The sequence below is a fragment of the Anolis carolinensis genome, unplaced genomic scaffold (assembly GCF_035594765.1).
Source record: "Anolis carolinensis isolate JA03-04 unplaced genomic scaffold, rAnoCar3.1.pri scaffold_8, whole genome shotgun sequence".
Classification (NCBI taxonomy): Eukaryota; Metazoa; Chordata; class Lepidosauria; order Squamata; family Dactyloidae; genus Anolis; species Anolis carolinensis.
Window position 1 is genome coordinate 14,991,840 of NW_026943819.1, and position 23,761 is coordinate 15,015,600.

Here is a 23,761-nt window from a genome sequence, read left to right on the forward strand (position 1 = left end):
TCCCCATCTTGAGGACTACTCTAATCTCCATCTTGAGGACTACTCCGGTATTTCCCATTTTGAGGACTACTCCCGCAATCTCCATCTTGAGGACTACTCCTGTATTCCCCATCTGTTCTGTTTAATTGGGGGAGTGGCATTTGAATGTGGATGCAAGGCTTGTAGAAAGGATGCCTTACCTTAAAATGTCATTTCATCTTTCTCCAACCTCAGAACCATAAGGGTTGTGGGGTTGCAATTCCCATTATCCCCAATCCGCACGGCAGATAATCCAAAGTGATTGGGAGGTGTCATTCAATAACACCTGGGGACCCAAACTGGGTAAAAACTAAAGAGCACCAACCACGATGCATGTCCATAAAGGTACTGTTCCATTATCCGGGCAGACTTCAAAAAGGGGCCTAGGCTAGGCATTGGGCCTTCACTCCAGGTGTTTTGGACTCCAACTCCCACCATTCCTAACAGCCTCAGGCCCTTTCATTTTCCCCCTCAGCCGCTTAAGCGGCTGAGGGGGAAAAGGAAGGGGCCTGAGGCTGTTAGGAATGGTGGGAGTTGGAGTCCAAAACACCTACCGGGCCCGTTTGCCCATGCCTGATGTATGTGTGTGCGTGTGTATGATATATTCACACATATATACTTATACACAGTATAGTTGTCGCTCTGCATCCAGGGATCCTCCCTCCATGAATTCAACAGCCCTTTGAAGACAACCATGGGCCCTTCCACACAGCCATATAACCCAGAATACCAAGGCAGATAAACCACAATATCTGCTTTGAACCTGGTTATCTGAGTCCACACTGCCATATAACTCAGTTCAAAGCAGATCATGGGGGATGGTGTTCAGCTGTGGGGAAGGGGCCTGAGTTAAACCACTGAAACTCCACGCTTTCCACTTTTCTGAAGCGGAACCATTCCATTGGCTCGAGAGGAAGCCATTGCGGACGGCTTTTCCCGACGGACTCGGAACCGGAAGTGTCCGTCGGCGCAGCAGAGCCGAGGTTGCCGTGGTAGCGGGAGGGAGGGAAAAACGGGGGTTTAGGCCCTTCTTCCGGTTCGGAGGAGTCCCGGGGTTGCCGCTTCTCGGGTGCCATGGACATGACGGACATGTACGACCAGGCCTTGCTGGGCATCCTGCAGCACGTGGGCGACGTGCAGGGCTTCCTCCGCGCCCTCTTCGGCTTCTTGTACCGCAAGACGGACTTCTACCGCATCCTCCGGCAGCCCGACGACCGGCTTGGCTTCCCCCCCGGCGTGGCGAGGAGCATGGCCCTCCAGGTGAGTCGCCTTCGGGCCCGTGTGAATATTGCAATTGGCCAGCTTGATTAGCATTGAATGGCCTTTCAGCTTCAAAACCTGGCTGCTTCCTGCCTAAGAAAATCCCTTTTTTTTTTGGAGGTGTTATCTGGCTCTGATTGTTTCCTGTCTGGAATTCCCCAATTTTTTTTGAGTAGTCTTGCCGTTCTGGGATAAAAGTGGCATATAAATTAAGTCATAGAATCATAGAATTGTAGAGTTTATTTATTATTTATTTACATCACTTTTACCCCGCCTTTCTCTCCGAGGAGACTCAAAGCGGCTTACAGTAAATAGGCAAAAATTCAATGCCTAAAAACAATGTAAAAACAACAATTCATATAAAACAATCTACAAAACAACAGTTCATATAAAACAGATACCATTACAAAATAAAATCACATTATATAAAATTTTAAGAATGTCCAAGATTAAAATCCATTCATCCAGAATCCTCAAGTCTTTGTACAGGTCATGTAAAGTCCATGTTCTCATTCATTAAAAGCTTGCGTGCACAACCATGTCTTTAAGGCTTTCCTGAAGCCTAGAAGAGTTGGTATCTGCCGTATGTTGCTGGGGAGGGTGTTCCACAGCTGAGGAGCCACCACCGAGAAGGCCCCGTCCCTCGTTCCCACCAGCCTTACCTGCGAGCCCCCCCCCCCCCCCCAATGATTTAAGAGTTCTAGAAGGCTCATAGGGGGAGATAAGTTCAGACAGGTAAGATGGGCCAGAACCATTTAGGGCTTTGTAGGTCAAAACCAGCACTTTGAATTGGGCTCGGTAGCATATCGGCAGCCAGTGGAGCTGACTCAACATGGGAGTAGTACACTGTTATTAGTCTGGCTGCCGCCCGTTGTACTAGTTGGAGCTTCCGAGCTGTCTTCAAAGGCAGCCCCACGTAGAGAGCGTTGAATTGGAAGAGACCTCACAGGCTATCCAGTCCAACCCCCTGCAAAAAGCAGGAAAATCTCATTCAAAGCATCCCCGACAGATGGCCATCCAGCCTCTGCTTAAAAGCCTCCAAAGAAGGAGCCTCCACCACACTCTGGGGGATAGAGTTCCACTGCCAAACAGCTCTCACAGTTTGCGTCCTAGTCTGCAGGGCAGCAGCAAACAAGCTCGCTCCCTCCTCCCTATGACTTCCCCTCACATATTTGTACATGGCTATCATGTCTCCTCTCAGCCTTCTCTTCTGCAGGCTAAACATACCCAGCTCTTTAAGCCGTTCCTCATAGGGTTTGTTCTCCAGACCCTTGATCATTTTAGCTGCCCTCTTCTGGACGCTTTCCAGCTTGTCAACATCTCCCTTCAACTGCGGTGCCCAGAATTGGACACAGTATTCCAGGTGTGGCCTGACCAAGGCAGAATAGAGGGGGAGCATGACTTCCCTGGATCTAGACGCTAAGTTAATCAGTCAGGCCCTTTGAGAGGCCCTCGGCATATGGTCTGGGATAACAGATTGTCCTCTCTATGAATCAGCTGACCTATTTGCCAGGCCTCCTATGCTTATAGGTTAACCATTAGCTTCCGATTTGATTTCTAACAATTTCAGGCTTTCAAAAACTTTGAACATCTTGCTCGTCAAGATGATGAGAGAAGACAGCAAGAGCTGGAGGAAAAATTAAAGAAAAGAGAGGAAGATATGGCAGCTGCAGGAGAGAGAATGAAGGTCCCTGCTGTAGCAGAGGAAGTTGAGCTGAGTTCATCCGGAGAATATGACTCTACGCTGGATGGTGGAAAGGCTGTGCGGTCACAGGACCCCATGCCCACAGAAGAGAAAGTAGAAACAGAAGCCATGATTGCATCAGTGGAGCCACCATTGGCTGTTGCTGCTCCCATAGAGGCCAAGCCAGCAGAAGTGCCCAGGTGAGTCACTGTGATGATCCTTCAGCTATGTTGAGTGTTTTGCCTAAGCTAATGAACTGCAAAAGTTTAACCTGCTATCTATTTAAATGTGTTTTAATTGTTTTTAATGTGTTTTAACATGTATATTATAAATAAAACTATGGTATAATTATTTTTCATAGATGTATTAGTAATTTGGTTTTTTAATATATTTTATTTTGCTTGCTTGCTTAGGCAATCCCTTGTTGTCAGAGTATGATGGCTTTCCAGGTGTAGTGTCTTGGCGGTGGATATGTAGGTGACTGTAGAGCCCTATTCTTGACTCACATGTTCTTCCACAGTGAGGACATCGGTTTCCAGGTGGAAGGCGGTCTCGACCAGGGCTGACTTGGCATGCCTTTCTCTTGGCACGTTTCTCCCTTTCGTGCCTCTACAAATTCCACAGTGCTGCTGATCACAGCTGACCTCCAGCTAGAATGCTCAAGGGCCAGGGCTTCCCAGTTCTCTCTCAGTGTCTATGCCACAGTTTTTAAGATTAGCTTTAAGCCCATCTTTAAACTTCTTTTCCTGGCCACCAACATTCTGTTTTCCATTCTTGAGTTGGGAGTATAATAACTGCTTTGGGAAACAGTGAACGGGCATTCGGACAATGTGGCCAGTCCAGCGGAGTTGATGCTGTAGGAGCATCGCTTCAATGCTGGTGGTCTTTGCTTCTAGCAGCACACTGACATTTGTCCTCCTGTCTTCCCAAGAGATTTGCAGAATCGTTCCAGGAGTTGAGTATGATGTCTGTAGACAGTACACGTTTCACAGGCATATAACAGAATTGAGAGGACAATAGCTTTATAAACAAGCACTTTGGTATCCCTATGACTGTCCCGATCCTCAAACACACTCTGCTGAGGTTAAAAAGCTTGCCATCTATCCGACAGATGATTTCCACTCCGGTGGGAAGCTTCTCATCAAGAAGATGAAGTATCATAGCAATGAAGATGTAAAATAAGGTTGGGGCAATAACACATCCCTGTTTGACACCTGATTCCACCTTAAATGGGACACTTTGAGAGCTATTGCTGTCCAAGACTATTGCTATCATGTCATCGTGGAGGAGCCGCAGGATGTTCACAAATTTGTCAGGGTATCCAATTTTTGGAGGATGGTCCAGAGAATACTGTGATTCACTGTGTCATATTTTTTTAGAGGTCGATGAATGCCATGTACAGAGGTTGATTTTGTTCCTTGCATTTTTCTTGGAGTTGTTGTGCAGTGAAGATCATGCCCACAGTTCCTCTGGAGGGGCGGAAGCCATTCTGGGATTCTGGGGGGGGGGTGTCTTCTGAGACAGGTAGAAGGCAGTCTGCAATGATTTTTCCCAGCTGAGGTTAGAAGGGAGATGCCTCTATAGTTTCCACAGTCTGTTCTTTCACCTTTTTGTGTGAAAAGGGTAATGATTTAAAACTTTGCTTTAAATGGTTGTGACTTTTTAATCCTGTGCTTAGAGAACAATGTGATTGTCTGTATGCATATTTATATAAAAGTAAGCTCCTTTTAGTTCAGTGGGTTACTCCTTTCATTTTTTTAACAGAGCCAACTTATTGCAGCAGTGCAGTCGTTTGTGGGCTCTGGATTTACAGATTCAATCACATCAGATTAAAAAATATATTCAATTTTTATTTCTCCCCTGCACTGCCTGATGGTCTTGAAAAGGAACGGTGTCAGGAGCCGTTCAGTGGTGCTCCTGTGCTGAAGGCAAAGAGAAGGCAGTGAGATGAGACAGGACAGAAGGAGGGTACGCTGAGGCAGCTGATCCTGGTGTGCATGCAAGTGAGCCCCAGTCCCTCCACCTCACCCCACCCTGGTACTCCACCTCTCTGTAATCCATTCATATGCTAAAAGCAGCCACTGCCACTGTGAGGCAGGGAATGGGAAACTGTGAATGTGTTTACTTCTGTCTATAAGTTTGGCAAGTGAATGTGTGATTCTGTGAGTCTTGCAAAGACTATGCAGAGAGAGGCAATTGTATTCATAGTCTTTGCAAGTCTTACAGAGAGAGGGTGAATGCATTTACCTCTTCTTATAAGCGTGGAGAGAGCACACGTCCACTCTATGAGGCTTACCAGGAACAGTGAATGCATTTGCCTCTCTTGCAAACCTGATGGCTGCTAAAAGAGTGTATTTATATACTACCTTGAGGGGATGTTGGGTGGGAAAGAGTGTGAGAGCCACTGATGTAGTTGATACCTATTTGCCACTGGGTGGTGCTTGCATCCATTGAATAAATAACATAGGCTCAAAAAAATAGTGAAGAACTGGTGATCTCTCTGAGGCTTCCCTCCAGAAAAGTTCTGTGCTGAAAGCCTGACCTAGAAGATGCTATGAATAATGTACATTTTAGCAACAAATAGGTGCAAATTGAGATTATGCAACAAAATTTCCATCCCTCTTTACCTGGAGACAAAACACTTGTTCGCCTAGCTAACGTCATGCAGCCTACTAGTTCTTCCAAGTTTCAGCCACAGGGGAATCTGTCATCTTATAAACATTATCAATAGCATGAATATTTTCCTTTATACTTTACACAGAGTCAGTGTTTTGAAATTCCACAATGTTGTGTGTTCTTCAGATTTAGGGCATTTTTAAGAAGTACAATGAAATTAGTTGAATGAAATATGATTTAGGAGTATAGTAATCTATAGGAATGTTCTGTATATGTGCAGTGGTAGGTCTCTAAGGCTTGAGGTTATAGAGGAGTACTCATATTGAAACTTACTTCTGAGTAAGTAAGCATACAGATAACCACCTTGTTGTGGAATGTGCTGGTTGGTGAAGTGATTTATAGTTCCCAAATCACAAGCTCCCTGAACCGCTGCAAGCTGGATAACAAGAAGCAAGCAAAAATACAGTGGAGTCCTTTCACAGCAAAACATCTATCAGTAGAGTCTAACTGCTACCATCTGGCCTTATCTACACACTGTTTAGTAAACTTACGGATTCCTGTTTCCGCCCAAAATATCTGGAGGCTTTAATCTTCACTGTTGCAATAAGTGCAAATGTACAGACAGGGTATGCAGACCCACTTTCCTTGTACTTGCAAACAAGCAGAATAATCAGATAGTCATATCTGATGTTTTGTAGTGTTTATCAAATACTATTTTCTCAATGACTAGACATACTATGAGATACATAGAGATACTATGCAGTTTCTATCTAACATACCTAACAAGTGAGCATGCAGTCCCACTATCACAGAAATGTACTGCATTTTCAAGTGAGTATTTAGCCTATGTTTGATGGTACAATAGTAAAAACATAATTTGCAAAATGCCATTAGACTCTGATTCCCATTATCCTTTTTTACTTTCTGGTTAGGTCTAAATGTTTTGACAACATTTAGAGAGCCATATGTACCTTACCCTTTACTTAATATCTTACATGATCTGCATAACCTCCATGCAAGAAAATATTTGTAAAATACTGCTCTCCTAGAAGGGAGGTAAATGTGTGTGATATGTCACAGGATACTGTTTTAATGAGAGTAAGTCTGTAGCTCATTCGTTGGGCATGTCTTGTAAAGAGAAGGCTCCTTTCTTTATCTGGTATAGTCAGTGTGGACAAACTGGGTTAGTTGGATCCGGGGGACTGAAGTAGTAGCTTTCAAATCAAATACCATTTCCCTTCACTGGTTTTCTCCCTTGTGAACTTGGCAAGCCTGAAACAGAAGCATGATTTCAATTATAGTCAATATTAGTAGATATTTCTTACTTTCTGTGCCAGCAAGTGTAGTATAACTTGGCAGCTACACAATTGCATCTCATAAACACAGAATCAATACGCCACAGTCTTTTCTCCTTGAGCTCTTACAGTTACAACTAGTTTTGTAAGTCCTGGCTTGTATTTATAAAAGATCACTTGCAGGACCTGGTTACTACCTGATCCTCATGTCTCCCAATCCTGAAGGATTGGAATAGAGGGAAGAGCTTTCTTATTTCGTTGCCATCTGGTTAGTGCAGGGCTGTGAATTCCACCTATTTGTACCCAGACGTTTCCATCTGCCTTGACAAGCAGTTCCCTTCATCGTTCTTGATATCTGAGCTCAGCCTTCTTTTTATTTTTATTTTGAGTGCTTGCTTTCACACTTGGCCTACTTATAGATTTTACTCTGCATACATTTGCCTCTCAGTCTTTAAAATAGTGTTGCATGTGCCATAGAGCAGTCTTCTTGGTTCTATTTACATTGCTGGGCTCTAAATTCTGCCTTAATTTTTATTCTTCTGTGCATAACTAAATTTCATTTGTCCTTTTTTTGTCTGTTGTGACACTTGATCTTTGGGATGTAAGCTCTCACCCCTCATGGCATGATCTGGTATGGCAGAGATGGACAGTGGAGAAACTCATTGTTCACAGAAGGCAGTTAGGGTAAAACTAGATTTCCTTTAAAAATCAATATATGTTTTATGTGTCTTCATATCATTTTCTAAAGCAAAGCTATTGTGGGTCTTTCTTGGCAGAGTATGTTCAGAAGGGTCTTATATTTATCTTTTTCTAAGTTTGAGAGAGTGTGACTTGACCAAGATTATCCAGTGATTTTCCATGGTCAAGCAGGGATTTGAACCATAGTCTCCAGAGTCATAGTCCAACACTCAAACTACAACATCTATATATACCCTGTTTCCCCAAAAATAAGACAGGGTCTTATATTAATTTTTGCTCCCAAAGATGCACTAGGTCTTATTTTCAGGGGATGTCTTATTTTTCTATGAAGAAGAGCTCACATTTATTGTTGAACAACAAAATGAACATTTATTATATACTGTAAAGTAGTTGTCATCACAAACCAGCATAACCAGACAAACTATGAATCCTATCAAGAATTTCTTGTTACTGCCATTATTTACATGTACAACAATCTATGGTACCTCTTGCAATTTAGGTTTCCCAAGGCTTCCACGCTGATTTCTCTCTATTCTAGTTTCAATGTAGTCATGAATGATGAATAATATAATATACTATAATAATAATATGATAATATAATAATAATATAATGATATACAATATATTAATGAGATAATATAATATAGGATATAATAATAACAGAATATGATAATAATATGGTATTAATAGGATAATATAATAATGTGATATAATAACAGAATAGCATAATAATATAATAATAATAGGATAATATAATAGAATAATAGAATGGAATAGAATGATATAAAATATATTAATAGGATAATATAAAATGGAATATAATAATAATAACAGAATATGCTAATAATAATAAAATAATAATATGATAATATAATAGAATAATAGTATAGAATATAATGATATAAAATATATTAATAGGGTAATATAAAATGGAATATAATAATAATAACAGAATATGCTAATAATAATAAAATAATAATATGATAATATAATAGAATAATAGTATAGAATATAATGATATAAAATATATTAATAGGGTAATATAAAATGGAATTTAATAATAACAGAATAATAATATAATAATATGAAAATATAATAGAATAATAATAGAATAATAATATAATGATATAATAATAATAGAAAAAATATAATATAATGATTTAAAATATATTATTAGGATAATATAATGGGATATAATAATAGTAACAGAATATGATGATAATAATATGGCAATAGAATAATAGTATAAAATAATCAGTTTCATGGCCTAGGATAGGAATAAGGATGAGAGGAGAATCCCAATGCGTCCTGTACCTTTAAGGAGCAAAGCCTTGGGGACGAGTGGAAAGCCCTCTTCCTTCCTTCCCTCCCACCCTCCCTTGCCCTGGCTCCAGGAGCCAATCAGAAGCCTCTGGGAAGCAAGGGAGCATGGCCAGCATGGCCAGGACGGAGAAGGAAGAAACGGCAGCGCAGCAGCAGCCACGGAAGGTTTTTCAAGCCGCGGCTGGGAGACAGGCAAGGCAAGGCAGGGAGGGAGGGAAGCACAGAAAGCAAGCACTTTCTCTCCCTCCCTCCCTCCGGGGTGTGTATGAGGAGTGCTGCTTCTGCCCTGCAGCCATGCTTCCCAATGGAACTCTGCTGCAGCCTTAGTTGCTAGGTCTTACTTTCAGGGGAGGCCTTATATTTGGCAATCCCCCCAAACCCCTGCTAGGTCTTATTCTTTGGGGAGGTCTTATTTTCGGGGAAACACGGTATAATAAAAGTCAATGTTTGTTTGCGAGTATGTGGCAGCTTTCTGATTGGCCGCCACTTTCACAGGCCACTGTGACTGCCAGGAATCACTGACGTGGCCCAAACTTGGCACACATAACCCCTATGACCCATTTTATGTCCTGGTGCCGTTTGGGGGATGATGGGCCATGGAGGATGGGATTTGCACTACTTTCAAACACTTTCACTCCCACACACTACTGCAATGCCCACCAGTGATGGAAATGGACCAAACTTGCCACACAGAACCCCTCTGGCCCCCTTTAATAATAATAATAATAATAATAAAACTTTATTTATACCCCGCCACCATCTCCCCAATGGGGACTCGGGGCGGCTAACATGGGGCCATGCCCAGAGCAATACAACATAATAAAATATAAGAACAACATATCATAACACCATTTAAAATACAATAAATAATAATAAACAGAACATCAAGAAATCAAAAAAGAAAAAAAACCCAATAAATCAAGGGCAGGCCGCTTGAACACAAAGATAAAACCCGGAGTGAGAGGGACAGAGAAGTACTCCACTATGGGCAGGGACAGTTGGAAGGGGTAATCTAGAGGATAGAAGTTCGGAGGGGAGTAATACGGAGATATATGACAGAAATTACTCACCGAAAGCACAATGGAAGAGCCATGTTTTTAATTCTCTCCTAAAAGCTAACAGAGTGGGAGCTTGCCTTATTTCAGTAGGAAGTGAGTTCCACAATCGGGGGGCCACAGCAGAGAAGGCCCTCTCCCTTGTACTTACAAGGCGAGCCTGGGATATAGGCAATGGTGATAACAGGGCCTCTCCGGATGATCGCAAGGAACGGGCAGGTTTATGGAAGGAGATACGATCACGGAGGTAGGTGGGTCCCAAACCGTTCAGGGCTTTATAGATGATGGTCTGCACCTTGAATTGGGACCGGAAGATGAACGACAGCCAGTGGAGCTCCTTAAACAAGGGAGTGGATCTCTCCCGGTAATTTGCCCCCGTTATTAATCTGGCTGCCGAGCGTTGGACCAGTTGTAATTTCCGGGCCGTCTTCAAGGGAAGCCCCACGTAGAGTGCATTACAGTAGTCCAGTCTGGAGGTAACTAGGGCATGGACCACCGTGGTCAAATCAGACTTCACGAGGTATGGTCGCAGTTGGCGCACAAGTTTGAGTTTACGTCCTGATGTATATTGGGGCACGATGGACCAAGGATGATGGAATTTGCAGTACCTTCCCTCACTTCTTCACACCACAGCAACTGCCACAAATCACAGAACTGAACCAAACCAGGCACACATATCACAAATGACACACTTCACATGCTGCAGCACTTTGACAGAGGATGGACCAAGGATTATGGGATTTGCAGTACCTTAATCCAATTCAACTCCCAGAAACCACTGTTATGCCCATGAATGACAAAACGGTATCAAACTTGACACGCACGTACAGGATAGCCCACTTTACATCCTGGTGCAGTTTGGTGAGGAGGGACTGTGGATGATGGGACTTGCACTATCTTCACTCACTTCCTGGGACTACTGTGACCCCCACCAATGACTGATCAAGACCAAACTTGGCACATACAGCCACCATGGCCCGCTCTACATCTTGGTGAGGTTTGAAAGAGCTTGGACCTTGGATGATGGGACTTGCAGTATGTTCACTCACTTCCCGAGACCACTGTCATCCCCATCAATGTCTCATCAAGACCAAACTTCACACAGACAACACCCAGGACTCACTCTACACCCAGGTGCAGTTTGGAGAACGATGTACCATGGACGATGGGACTTCCAATACCTTCACTCACTTCCTGACAGCACCGCGACCCACACAAATGACTGATCAAGACCAAACATGGTACATGGAGCCCCCATGACCTACTCTACATACTGGCTGTGTTTGGACAGGGATGGACACTGGACGATGGGACTTCCATATGGGAGTTGGAGCTCACCCGCACCCACTGAACCCACCTGACATTGGATATAGCCTACACTTGGAACACAGGCAAACAGTGCCTTTCTCAAATGACTCGGGCAACACCGGGCCTCCAAGCTAGTGTTATATAAAAGCAAAAAGGAAGATATTTGCCTAAAAGAGAAGAGTAGTGGCTTCTTGCCCTACCCGGCTGGTAATATCTAACCAGTAGAATTGGAAGTTAGATAGTACATCTTTGTTTTCCGTACATTGCAATGTTTTGGTGCTAAATTCGTAAATACAGTAATTACTACATAAAGTTACCATGTATTGAATTGCTTTTTCTGTCTATTTATTGTAAAACATTATGTTTTGGTGCTTAATTTGTAAAATCATAATATAATTTGACATTTAATTGGTATTTCCTTAATCCCTCCTTATTATCCAACATTTTCACTTATTCACGTTCTGCTGGCCCGTTTATGTTTGATAAGCGAGACTCTACTGTATATGCTTCAATAAACTGCTTTGCTATTTCACCTTGGACTGGAGTGTGGTGTTAAGTACAGAGATGCTTCCCAGTCTTGGACTACAACAAGTAAGGACAATGGCTTCTAGATGGAAGATGGTCCTGATTAGGGTTGGTTTGACGTTCCTTCCTTTTGATATATTTCTCCCTTTTGCGCTCCATTCATGCCTCTTCGAATTCCACAGCACTGTTAGTAGTTGCTGACCTCAAGTTAGAAAACTCAAGGGTCAGGGCTTCCCAGTTCTCGGTGATTTCTGTTCTTGAGTTGAGAGTATATTAACTGCTTTGGGAGATGGTGACTGGGCATTTGAACAACGTGACCAGTCCAGCAGAGTTGATGGCCTAGGAGCATTGCTTCAATGCTGGTGCTCTTTGCTTCTTCCTGACATTTGTCTGTCAAGGATTCCACAGCACTGAGCCATGGCAGTTAAGCTGGTGTCACACTGCATTCATTCATTATACAGTATAGATCACCCTAAACAGAAGCTATTGGGTAAAGAGGAAATATTCCCACTTACCTTTTCACAAGATTGAAAATAACTGGTTATGGTGAAATAGATTAATCAGTAAAGCAGGCCTTTGACACACATGAAGCTTTGAAGGAGAAGTGTGCAGATGTGGAAGTTACCTTTTAATTTGCTAATGCATGACTTCATCTGGTTGTGTGACCTGTGAATCCTCTTGGCTTCCTGCCAGAGGCAAGGCTCTTCTATAAAAACTAAAGTGCAAGTTGACAAGCAGACAGCCCTGTGTGTGTGTATATAGAGAAGAGAGTTGGCACATTTTGGTCAAGCAGTATAGTTTTTAAAATCCAGCAAGTATCCTTCATGAGGACATACTTGGGGATTTGACCAGTGTTGGAAGAATGACTTTCTTGAGAGTCAGATATGACATTCAGGTAAGGTCCTTTAGGAGAAAAGTGGTACGGCAGCAAACTACCAGATGCCCCTGAAGGAAACAAGGGGTCATCAGAACATTTGTAATTAAGCTACAAGGGATTACTTTCAACTTGAGCTCATCTGTTGCTGTCTTGATAACAGGAGTCAATAGTAGAATCTGTATCATTGACCTGAATTAGGTTACATTGGAATAGCAGTATTAAAGCACCCGTGAGACCCATTTTTACAGGCTTGCCCCCTTTCCAAGTGTTGGATGCCCAGGAGCTTTCTCTGACCTAGAACTGGAGCTATATAATTGTCATTGGGCACCAGCTACCTAGCACTTCTTTTCAGTGACATGCGTATGGCAGCTGCATGCTGTTAATTTACAATTATTATTTTTTTACAAAAAGAGTTCTATAATAAGATGCCCTTCTGATTCAGAGGAACTTTCTGTCAGAAGGTTATAATATGGCAGACTTCTGCAGGCTGTTCCCCCCCCCCCCCCCCCCCCTCTGGGCATGATGTGATATATATTATAACCCCATCATTTTCAAACAGCTATCTCCTCTAGATTTCTTGAGGTTTTTTTTTAGATATCCTGTTCATCTACCAAACAGCAGACATCAATCCAGAAGTATATTACAATTCTAGTGATGTAACTAGTCTTCCAATAATGTATAGATGCCATATGTGTAACAGCAGGAGTTTTTTTTTCTTGTTCAACTGCAGGTATGTGCTTTCGCCTGGGAATTGAGACAGTTTTAATATATATATTACGTTGAACTAAAATATATGCTTCTCAATGTGTATTTTATTCACTCAACGAGTTCTCCACCAGTAAAAGTTATATTGGGAGAGTATATAGGTCAGGTTTTTCCAATAAGCATTCTGGCAAATAGAAGACTGGACTATTGCAATGCGCTCTACGTGGGGCTGCCTTTGAAGACGGCCCGGAAATTACAACTAGTACAGCGTTCGGCAGCCAGGCTTCTAACCGGAGCGAATTACAGGGCGCGTTCAACACCTCTGTTTAAGGAGCTTCACTGGCTGCCATTTACTTTCTGGGCCCAATTCAAGGTGCAGGTTATCACCTACAAAGCCCTAAACGGTTTGGGACCCACTTACCTTAGAGACTGCATCTCCCTCTATGAACCCACACGTTCTCTTCGCTCGTTGGGGGAGGCCCTTCTCTCGCTCCCACCACCCTCACAGTCACGGTTGGTGGGGACGAGAGAGAGGACCTTCTCCGTCGTGGCCCCCCGGCTTTGGAACTCTCTACCTAGAGAGATCAGGCAGGCCCCTACCCTCCTCTCCTTCCGGAAGAGCTTAAAAACCTGGCTGTTTCAAAAGGCCTTCGATGTTTAGTTGTTGCTGGATTGATCTATCTGTCCATTCAATAATAGTCCCATTGTTGTTGTCTTGCCATTTTATACCGCACTTTATCGTCCAACTGTGAAATTTCCTTTTCCCATTTCGTATCACTCTGCATTTCGCCTGGGATCTACGAATTAGTCTCCTGTTTTTAACACTGTATCCTGCTTGTTGATTTTAATGATTGTTTTTATTGATGTTGATGTTTTTTACTGGGATAATTGTTTTATTGCTTTGTTACTGTTTTGTTTGTTTTATCGGGCCTGGCCCCATGTAAGCCGCCCCGAGTCCCTTCGGGGAGATGGGGCGGGGTATAAAAATAAAGTTATTATTATTATTATTATTAAATTGAAGCTTGGACTCCCCATAATGAAGACAGTTTGTTTTTGAGATAAAGGATAAGATGGGTGCCTTAGAAGATCCAGGTGAACGTTCAGTATTAAAAATGAGATACCCTGTTCACCCCACCCCCAAGTGCTGTAGATCAGGTTTTTTAAACTTTTTCTACTTGTGACACCTTTCATAGAATCATAGAATCATAGAATAGTAGAGTTGGAAGAGACCTCATGGGCCATCCAGTCCAACCCCCTGCTAAGAAGCAGGAAATCGTATTCAAAGCACCCCCGACAGATGGCCATCCAGCCTCTGCTTAAAAGCCTCCAAAGAAGGAGCCTCCACCACGGCCCGGGGGAGAGAGTTCCACTGTCGAACAGCCCTCACAGTGAGGAAGTTCTTCCTGATGTTCAGGTGGAATCTCCTTTCCTGTAGTTTGAAGCCATTTTTCCGTGTCCTAGTCTGCAGGGCAGCAGAAAACACCTGAGATTTTTTTTATGAGATCTCGGGTATATTGGTATATAAACAGATATAAAAATTGAACATTTACTGATAAGAAATCAGCATTTGCAAGGCTCACTAAACAGGGTGATTTTCTTTTTATGAAGTACAGCAGATGCATTTTTTCAGAGTCTAATACAACCACTAGGTGGCATTCATAAACCTTTTACTGTTGCAAATTTTTTTGCAACCCAACATTGAGCTAAGAGGGCTCAATTTGGTGTCAGGACCTATAGTTTAAGAAGCAGTGTGGTAGATAACTCCCAGTGCTGTAGATCAAATAGTGTTTACATATAACAATGGATGATGTCACATTAGTGCTTTAAAGTGGAGGTGCCCACTTGGCTGTTGCCCACTTTGCTCCTGAAAAATTCTGGGAAATGCAGTTTAGGGCAGGGCCTTTGGAATTCCTAGGCAGAGGGGTCCTCAGCTTCCCTAAACTACATTTTCCCAAATTCTTCAGAAGGTAGCGACTCAAAAGCAAAGCGGACATATCTGCTTTAGAACACTGATGTAATATCCTATGTCCTCCAATAGTGGATGGGAAAGAGTCTGCAAAGTAATGGAGGGAGGGTTTTTCATCTGCTACCTGTGGTGATTGCCTCATCTTGCCTCATAGTAGGTCCAGCCGTGGCTAAAAGTGAGATTACATAAATTAGAATAGTAAGTGAAGGAAGATGGCGTAGAGGCAAGTGGAGCTCTGCTAGGCTTAGAGAGAACCCCCCCTCCCGAAATCCAGTGGAACTGCATTGGCCACTCCGAGGGATCGAAGGATCCCTTGGTGCTGTGAAAGTGCAGGCCAGAGCCTGGAAAAAGAGAGAAAGCAAGAGAAGAGTAGCTCTGAACGCCATTTACAGCCAGCAAGGTCTTCTCGTTATCAAAGACCTGCCTTACCAGTGCTTTCCATCTGTGCTCTACCGGTAACTGAAGCCTCTCATGGTCAATATTACTACCAACTATTGTCATAGCCAGCGGATTGTTGTCACAATCAGTGGACTACTGCCATCTGTCCGCCCAGAGGAGGAGAGGAAAGGAGAGTGGTGCCATCGCTAAGGCCACGAGGATGGATACACCAACAGGCCAGAGTTACAGCAAGTTGTCTCCAGCTGGCGAGTTTGGAAAAGTCTGGTGAACTTACCTCCTCGTTTTCGTTTCTGTGGCAGTTTCGGGTTGCTCCTGGGTGCCTTCCTCATTGGGCGGAGAGGGGGGAATCATCATGCTATCCTAAGTCCACTCATTATCCTTGCCACTAGAAAGGAAATAAGCTGAAAATGGAATATAATTTGCCCCCTCTCCAACCCCGAGGTTTGGAGAAAAGAATCCAGAAGGAGACGTGTTATTTTCAAATATCAAGTTTCAAGGAACTTTGTGTTACGAAATCGAAAGTTTGTCCTTATCTTCGGAAGCACAGTTCCTTTATAAAAGCGTATATATATATAGCCATGAAACATTTGGTGTGCCAACTGTGTCTATACAAAATTTAGTCAGTTCAAGAGTTCTAATCTGTAGTAGTAATCAGAGAATCTTCCTGATCTCCACTCGTATATTTTTGTCATTAGCATGTATATTTTAGAAAGGCTTGTGGTTTTTATTAATAAGTATGTGTTTCTAATGGTAACAAGTAAATTCTGGATGTGACTAAACTGTCACTTTTTTCAGTCGTACTGGATAAAAATCTCCATACATTCTGATTTTCATTTGGTAGTGGTCTCCTTTGGCCCTTCCCATTGTAGCCTGCTTCCACTTTAAGATAGCAGCAGCCCCAACCTGGGCATGGTTCCTTTTTTGTAAGCCTTTGCAGAACCCCTCATGAGTTTGTTTCTGCAGACTACAGATGTGTTGCAGACTCTGAGATAAACTAAAGAAGAAAAGATGATATTGTGATAGCATAGACTGGAAGAAATAATCTTTAGCTTCAAGCTGCAAAGATTTTGATTGGATTCTGTGAGGAATACAAGGGAATTTTTGAAAGACCTGGCAGGAAGAAATAAGAGGGGAGGTGACTGAATCTTGATTCACAGTCAACAATAAGTGGAGGGAAAGAACAATTTGGTGGGTTCGGGTGCAGTGGAAATGAACTCCTCTGAACCTGTGGCCTCATGATAAGGTTATTATAAAGACCTTAGGTGAAATATAAATCGAGTAAATGTGCCACAAAAGAGAAGCTCCCCCCTTTTTGTTTTGTTTTGTTTTGGATAGACCCAAACAAGCGATTTGCTTTGGGATCTTGGTGGCTACCTTTGGAATTGAGAACGTGAAGCTCAGTTTTACATAATCTGAACCTATATTTATATATGAACTGTGGGTTCATTTGAACAAGAAGGAAACTCTTTGTGCTGCTTGCAAGAAGGCAGTATTATGACAGGGTTTAATAAAATCTGATTTCTTTGCTTAAAATCAGTGCATCCTAAAATAGAAAGTGTTCAGTAAATTTGATAAACTCCATTCCTGTCAATGCAGCATTGTGCTTTAAAATCAGGGCTGGTAGAAAATAAATGGGTTCTTCTTAGTTTCTGAAACTGATTTTGATTCCAGTGTATTTTGTAGTGTCTTTAGAAAGAACATCTCTGTGTAAGTATTGTATGAACAGTGGACATTCCCAGGAACCGTTTGCTAAAATCTGGCAGGTCCTGCTGCCTTTGGCCCATATTTCTTAATTAGATGTAGCCCAACTTCCAGAGCTCTTCTGTGTGCCAGAGGCTGCATTTTTAACTAGTGTCCATAAAGTTGAATCCTTGCTGCTGTGCCCTAACTAAGATGAAATTAAGCAGCCCCTTCATCTGTCTCAAACTGTTGTGTAACTGAGAAATGTATCTCCTCACCAGAAATCAGATAATATATATATATATATATATTGTAAAGGTGAGGTTGAATTTAAAATAAGGACCGCTGTTATGAAGGATCCAGCCTGGCAAGCATTCATAGAATCAGAGAATAATAAAGTTGGAAGCGACCACATGGGCCATCTAGTGCAACCCCCGTCATACAGGCCAATCCCCCTTACACTAAATAAAAGGGAATAAATAATAGGGAATAAAAATATACAAAATGGCTACATTGGAGGAGAGAAAGGATACATTTTGTCAAAAGGGGAGATTGGGGTTTCCTGTGCAAGAGATCTGCTGCTGTAGACTCAGTTCGTATGTGCGCTGGTACGAATCAGCGCATAACTTTGAATAACAGTATTTGATTGTAGAAATGAGGGATAAGTCTCTGAGGGGGGATCGGTTGTGGCGGGTTTGCAGCGAACTTGCAGATGTCTCACAGAAAAGGAAAATAAAACAATTCATTTCTTTTTAGGCTTTGATATCCTTATTTATTTATTTACTACATTTATATGCCGCCCTTCTCACCCCAAAGGGGACTCAGAGCGGCTTACAAATTACATTCACATACAATACATTATATTATTAAAGTAAGGTAATGGTTTTCCCCTGACGTTAATTCCAGTTGTGACCGACTCTGGGGGTTGGTGCTCATCTCCATTTCTAAGCCGAAGAGCCGCCGTTGTCCGTAGACACCTCCAAGGTCATGTGGCCGGCATGATTGCATGGAGCGCTGTTATATTATTAGCATAGTACAATTAAATTACTATATTGTACTATATCATTACATTGTAATATTATTAGTAATATTACATTTAATATATAATATATAATTAATATTAGTAAATTGTATTATTATCAGTATTATATTGTAATACATTATAATATTATCGATATTATATGTATATACAATGTATTATATTATTATATATTATTATAAATTAAGTTGTATATTATATACTATAATTATTACACACTAGTAACATTCTATGCCAATTATACACACACACACACACACACACACATATATATATACACACATATACAGGGCCGTAGCCAGAAAAAATTTTCGGGAGGGGTTTTGAAAATTTCTGGGGGGGGGGGCTTGAACCCCTAGCACATACCCCTCCCCACTACAAACCTGTCAATATCTGCTTGAGATAGTGCCTGGAGGGACTCTTAATGTTTTGCATCTCATAGACTTAGCATGGGGATTTGGTTAACCAGTTAAAATTCATGAGTAAACGAGATTTTTTTTATAACTTGAAAAATTTCGGGGGGGGGGTTGAACCCCTTAACCCCCCCCCCCTCGCTACAGGCCTGCACATATATAACTAGCATAGCACGTTACTGGAGGGAGGGGCCACCAGCTGATGCCAAAGGAGACAAGATGGAACAGTCTTCCCGGTTCCCTCTGCTCTGGCCCCAGAGCGTCAGTTGGTGATGGTAGAGGGGTCTCCAACTGATGCCAAAGGAGACAAGATGGAACTGTCTTCCCGGTTCCCTCTGCTCTGGCCCCCAAGTTTGGCTCCTTGGCAAACTACAAATCATTGGGGTGGGGTGCCAGGTTTGACAACTAAGGCACCGATTAAACTAGTCACTCTGAAAGATGATGCTTTTAGATTTGAAAAGATTTTAAAGAAAACGATTTAAAAGGAAGACATACCTATAAGCCTGCAGCATTGAAAATTGAATTAGGTCTGTCTAACCTTTGTTGGAGTTATATCCCAATCTCCTAATTTCTGTCAGTGCAAGTATCCCCTATAAAACTGTGCACATTCTGCTAGGTTTGTTCCCTCGTCGTATTTCTGATCTCAGTGTTAATAATTTTGATTGACCTTTTTTGCTTTAGGCTTCTGTGAAAGGGATAATTTGAATGCTTGGCCATTGAAATAAATGTCAGTCTGTTTTTGTGAGCAGGGTGCCTTTTTGAGAAATGCCATGCTTGCTACGTGCTGATTTGGTAAAGGCATATGAAAGGGCCATAGCTGAACCTCATGGGGTTTTCACATTAGCTTGAAACATTATTTCTTAGCACAGTCATTTTGCAGATAATGCAGCTCCATGTAGTCAGTTTTATTTATAAAGACGCTGTGAGTAAGGAAGCCCTTTTCTTTACAAAGGATGTTTACAATGCATGCTTACTCAGAACTAAGCTAAAGCAGGGCTTTTCTCATTATATGTGTTTCTTAGATTGCAGCTTTAATATTGGAGATGTGCACTTGTCATTATCCAAAAAGGTTTGAATCTGGAGATGACAAATTAGAAAGGGTAAACATGCACATCTTAGCAGTTTAATGAAAGCAATACTTAACTTAAGGATAGGCTACAGGTTATTCGAAGGTTTTACTCAAGTGTGGACAGGAGGTGAGCCACTTACATATATTTAGGATGGCTTCTTCTTGGGCTTTTCCATTTTGCTTGTTTGCTTTGTTGTTTGTTATACCATGTTTCTCTAAGAACATAACCCACAGGGATTAAACAGCATTAATTTTAACTAATCTGTTTATTACATGGAAGAAAAATTAAAAGCAACTATTATACTAAAACCAAGAACTGAATTAAAGCCAAACAAAACTATAAGACAATAGATAGGAAATACAGTGCTCCCTCACTTTTCGCAGGAGTTAGGTTCCAGGCCTGCCTGCGAAAACTGAACAACCGCGAAGTAGCGGCACTATATTTATTTTAATATAGAAACATTATTTTAATAGTTAAGTGGCCTTTCTCCCCTTGCAAACCCTGGAGGGAGTGAAGTCTTTCTTATCAGCGTTGGCGGGTCCTTTGCTTTGTGGCTGCCATGTTGCCCTGGCTGCCTTTGCTCCTGAAGCCAGGGAAGAAAGAAGGCCTCTTCGCCCAGTGAGCGAGCGAGCGAGCAAAGGAGGGAGGGTGAGAGAGGGGGGGGGCAGCAGAGGCTCTACCTCGCTCTACCTTTTTGTGCCACCCTGAGCACCACCTCAGACCGAGGCACGAGCACTTTGGGACGCACAGGAGGCTCCTACCCTCACTTCTGGGATTGCCCTGGTGGTGGCCATTTTTGGGTGTGCAATTTCAGTTTCGCGAGAGCGCCCCGTGCGCAAGCCACACCTCCGAGGCACGGGGCGCTGTCATGAGACTCTGAAATTGCATGCCCAAAAATGCCCGCTGCCAGGGCGAACCCGGAAGTGAGGGTAGGAGCTTTCCCCGCCACTATTAAAAGCAGCAATGGGGTGGGTAAACAAACAAATAAATAATTTTTAAAAATTCCGCGGTAGAGCGAATCCGCAGAAAGCAAACTGCGAGATTGCGAGGGAACACTGTACAACAGACAATTAAAAGACAAATAACAGCCCAAAGGTCTTTCCCTGGCAATGGAAAGAGAGTAGAGAGGGGCCAAAGTAGTCTCCTGTGGAAGGGAATCCCCTGGCCTGGGAGCATCCAACAAGAAGCCCTCCCATCACGTCACAAAACATCCATGTGAAGGTAGGGGAACCGAGAAAAAACCTTTCCCCCGGAGATTTCCAAATCTGAGCAGGCTCATGTGAGAAGGTCTTTCGGATATACACAGGATTCCAGAACAACATTAGACCATTTGGTTGTTTGCCATAACTAATAGGAACCATCTGTCAAGAGTTCTTAGTGTTTTCCTGCATGGCAGGAGACTGAATTGGGTGGCCTCTGTGGTCTCTTCCAAATCCATTGTTTTATTATTCTGATATGCTTGAGGAAACTTCTCAAGAGTTAAAGGGAATCTCTTTTGTACTCTCTCATTCTCTTTGAATATTCAATATTCAGATCAATAAAATATGACTTGGATTTCCAGGTATTTGAAAAGTTTCCACTCTTTAAGTGTGGGAGAGGTATAGCAATATTGTATTCACTGTGTTAACATGCTAATTCATCTGTAATAAGATGGCGATGTAGACTCTTGGGTATGGCATGTGAGGAGGGATGTGGAGAAGAGACAAAGTCTCAGTGTGTTAAAAAAGATTATTGTGATACTGTAGTTAGCCTTTGGTCTAGTAATATTGGATGACCTTCTTCAGAAACTCTTAAAAGATAAACAACCAAAAAGGCACAGTACATTTACATCAAAAAATACAACTAGAGACAAGTTAAAATTTGTGATATAAATTTTAGGTACATATAGAGATGGGAAAGCCTGGAAAAAAACATTTTTCCCAAACCCATTTTTTCCAGAAAAAAATGAAAGTGTGTATATTGGAATATATTATTTTCCAATGATAAATAATATGACATGGTATTCAAACTATATAACATGAAGACCTTAATGAAAGATTTCTGAGACTTTTTGTTTCTACACACTTTTTTTCAATTTTTCCAGAAAAAAAATGCTTTGGGAAAAAAACCCTGCTTTCTCCCATTTTTTTGGGTTTTTTTCCAGGACTTCCTATCTCTACTAGGTATGTACACACCAACCATCTTGTTCCTGCATCACTTGTGGACTGGCACTTAGGACACCAGTCCTCTTTGATTTTTGAATCTTGGTTATGAGCTGGAGAGATGTTAAGTGTTGAAAACAAGTTCTTCATAGGAATGTACATCAGATTGGTGGCTGCTTAAAAGTTTTAAAGGTTCTGCTACCCTTTACTGCACTTCATGACAATGAAACAAAAATAGAACAAGACAGAACACCAAGACCCACCCATCATCCCCACTGCCATCATTTACGTATTAGCAGTGCTGAAACCATTATTTAAAAGCTGGCGTTTCCCCACCCTCCTCCCACAGTTTCAGAGCTATTGAGTTGCAGCCATTGCCTTAGTTCTTTGTTTTGATTTATCTGACCAATATGGCAGCTGGATAGGATTGCCGTTATTTTTCTTCCTAGGGTCTGGTGCAGGTGTACTGCTAGGTGCTGTTAACAATGCCTGAGTGATTTGAGATTGCCCAAAGCAAAAATTATAGGTGGCACTGAGAAGTAATTCAAGGAAAAACCTCAGTGACTCTGCTTCTGTATACAGTGTGGCATGGCTAGCCATGATTTGTTTTGACAACAATTTCTTGCTTAAACCACAAATGGTATGGGAGATGACCAAACAATCATCTCCATTTCTGGCTTGTTTCTTTCCTGTCTTTTGTTAGTTCAAGTTTTAGCATGGATTCATTCTTGTTTTATTATAAAGGGGGAGGGTAATCATGATAAATCCTCATCAGGGCATCCCTTGAACTTTCACAGGATGCACATTCTTCTAAGGCAGCCCTCTCCAAATGGTGCCCTTCAGATGGGGTCATCTCCTACTGTTACGATATTTTGCAGTAGATTGGTAAGGTTTGTTGATTCCTAATAGTATGACTGGAGCAGCAGCAAAATGCCACCCTCACTCACTGCAGAAATGGAGAAACCCCAAGTGGATTTTTGTGTGAAAAGGACACAGATCTCTTTTCAGTTCTTTCACCCAGACTCAAATGATCTTCATTCTAAACATGTGAGCTTTGACTAGACTGTGGTGGATGGATCTCAGAGATTTAGGGGGAGAAGATCCTCCAAGCCCACTCATGAGGTACACCATGATGAGAAAAGAAAACGCTGGACACAGACCTCTTTGCACATTGCTGAGATGTTGTTACCTTTCTGCTGGATGCCAAGAAGGCAATGTACAACCTGTTTTGAAAGCACAACATCTGCCTGTTCCAATTATACTGGAAGAACAAAATGAGCTGAAGTTGAAACTAATTGGCTGCAGGCTTTCTAAAAGATCTGGTTTCAAAGTTACCTCACTTGGAGCTCCTAGTTGAAGGGGAAATAGCCATAAATAAAAGAGAATGTCTGAGGTAACTTGGAGACATCTGTGTACTTTCCCTAGGATATGGCCAGACCCTGAACATGGTTTAGTGTGCAAATTTTAACAAGCTGCTCTGCCTGCTGCTCTTGTATTGTAATTTGACAGTGATTGGTGAATGTGTTCTTTAATAACACTCAACTTCCTTTTGTTTAGGTTACACATACATGATCATATTTGAGGATTACAATTGTGGTTATTGCAGTTTTAATTCTTGTTATGTGTTGAGGACTGTAATAGAGGCAGAACAACATTCATGTTTGAGTATTTTGTTTTGTTTCTGTCAC

The 23,761-nt window shown here is 42.0% G+C and overlaps 1 protein-coding gene across 1 annotated transcript in view; it reads left to right on the top strand.

The window, feature by feature from the left end:
• The first annotated feature begins 964 nt into the window (after window positions 1–964).
• Window positions 965–23,761, top strand: part of nudcd3 (NudC domain containing 3) — a 70,349-nt gene continuing 47,552 nt past the window's right edge. The window contains exons 1-2 of the mRNA XM_008116017.3: window positions 965–1,278; window positions 2,849–3,162. Of these exons, the coding sequence (XP_008114224.1) occupies window positions 1,093–1,278; window positions 2,849–3,162 (500 nt within the window). The 5' untranslated portion in view covers window positions 965–1,092. The remainder of the gene's footprint in view (window positions 1,279–2,848; window positions 3,163–23,761) is intronic.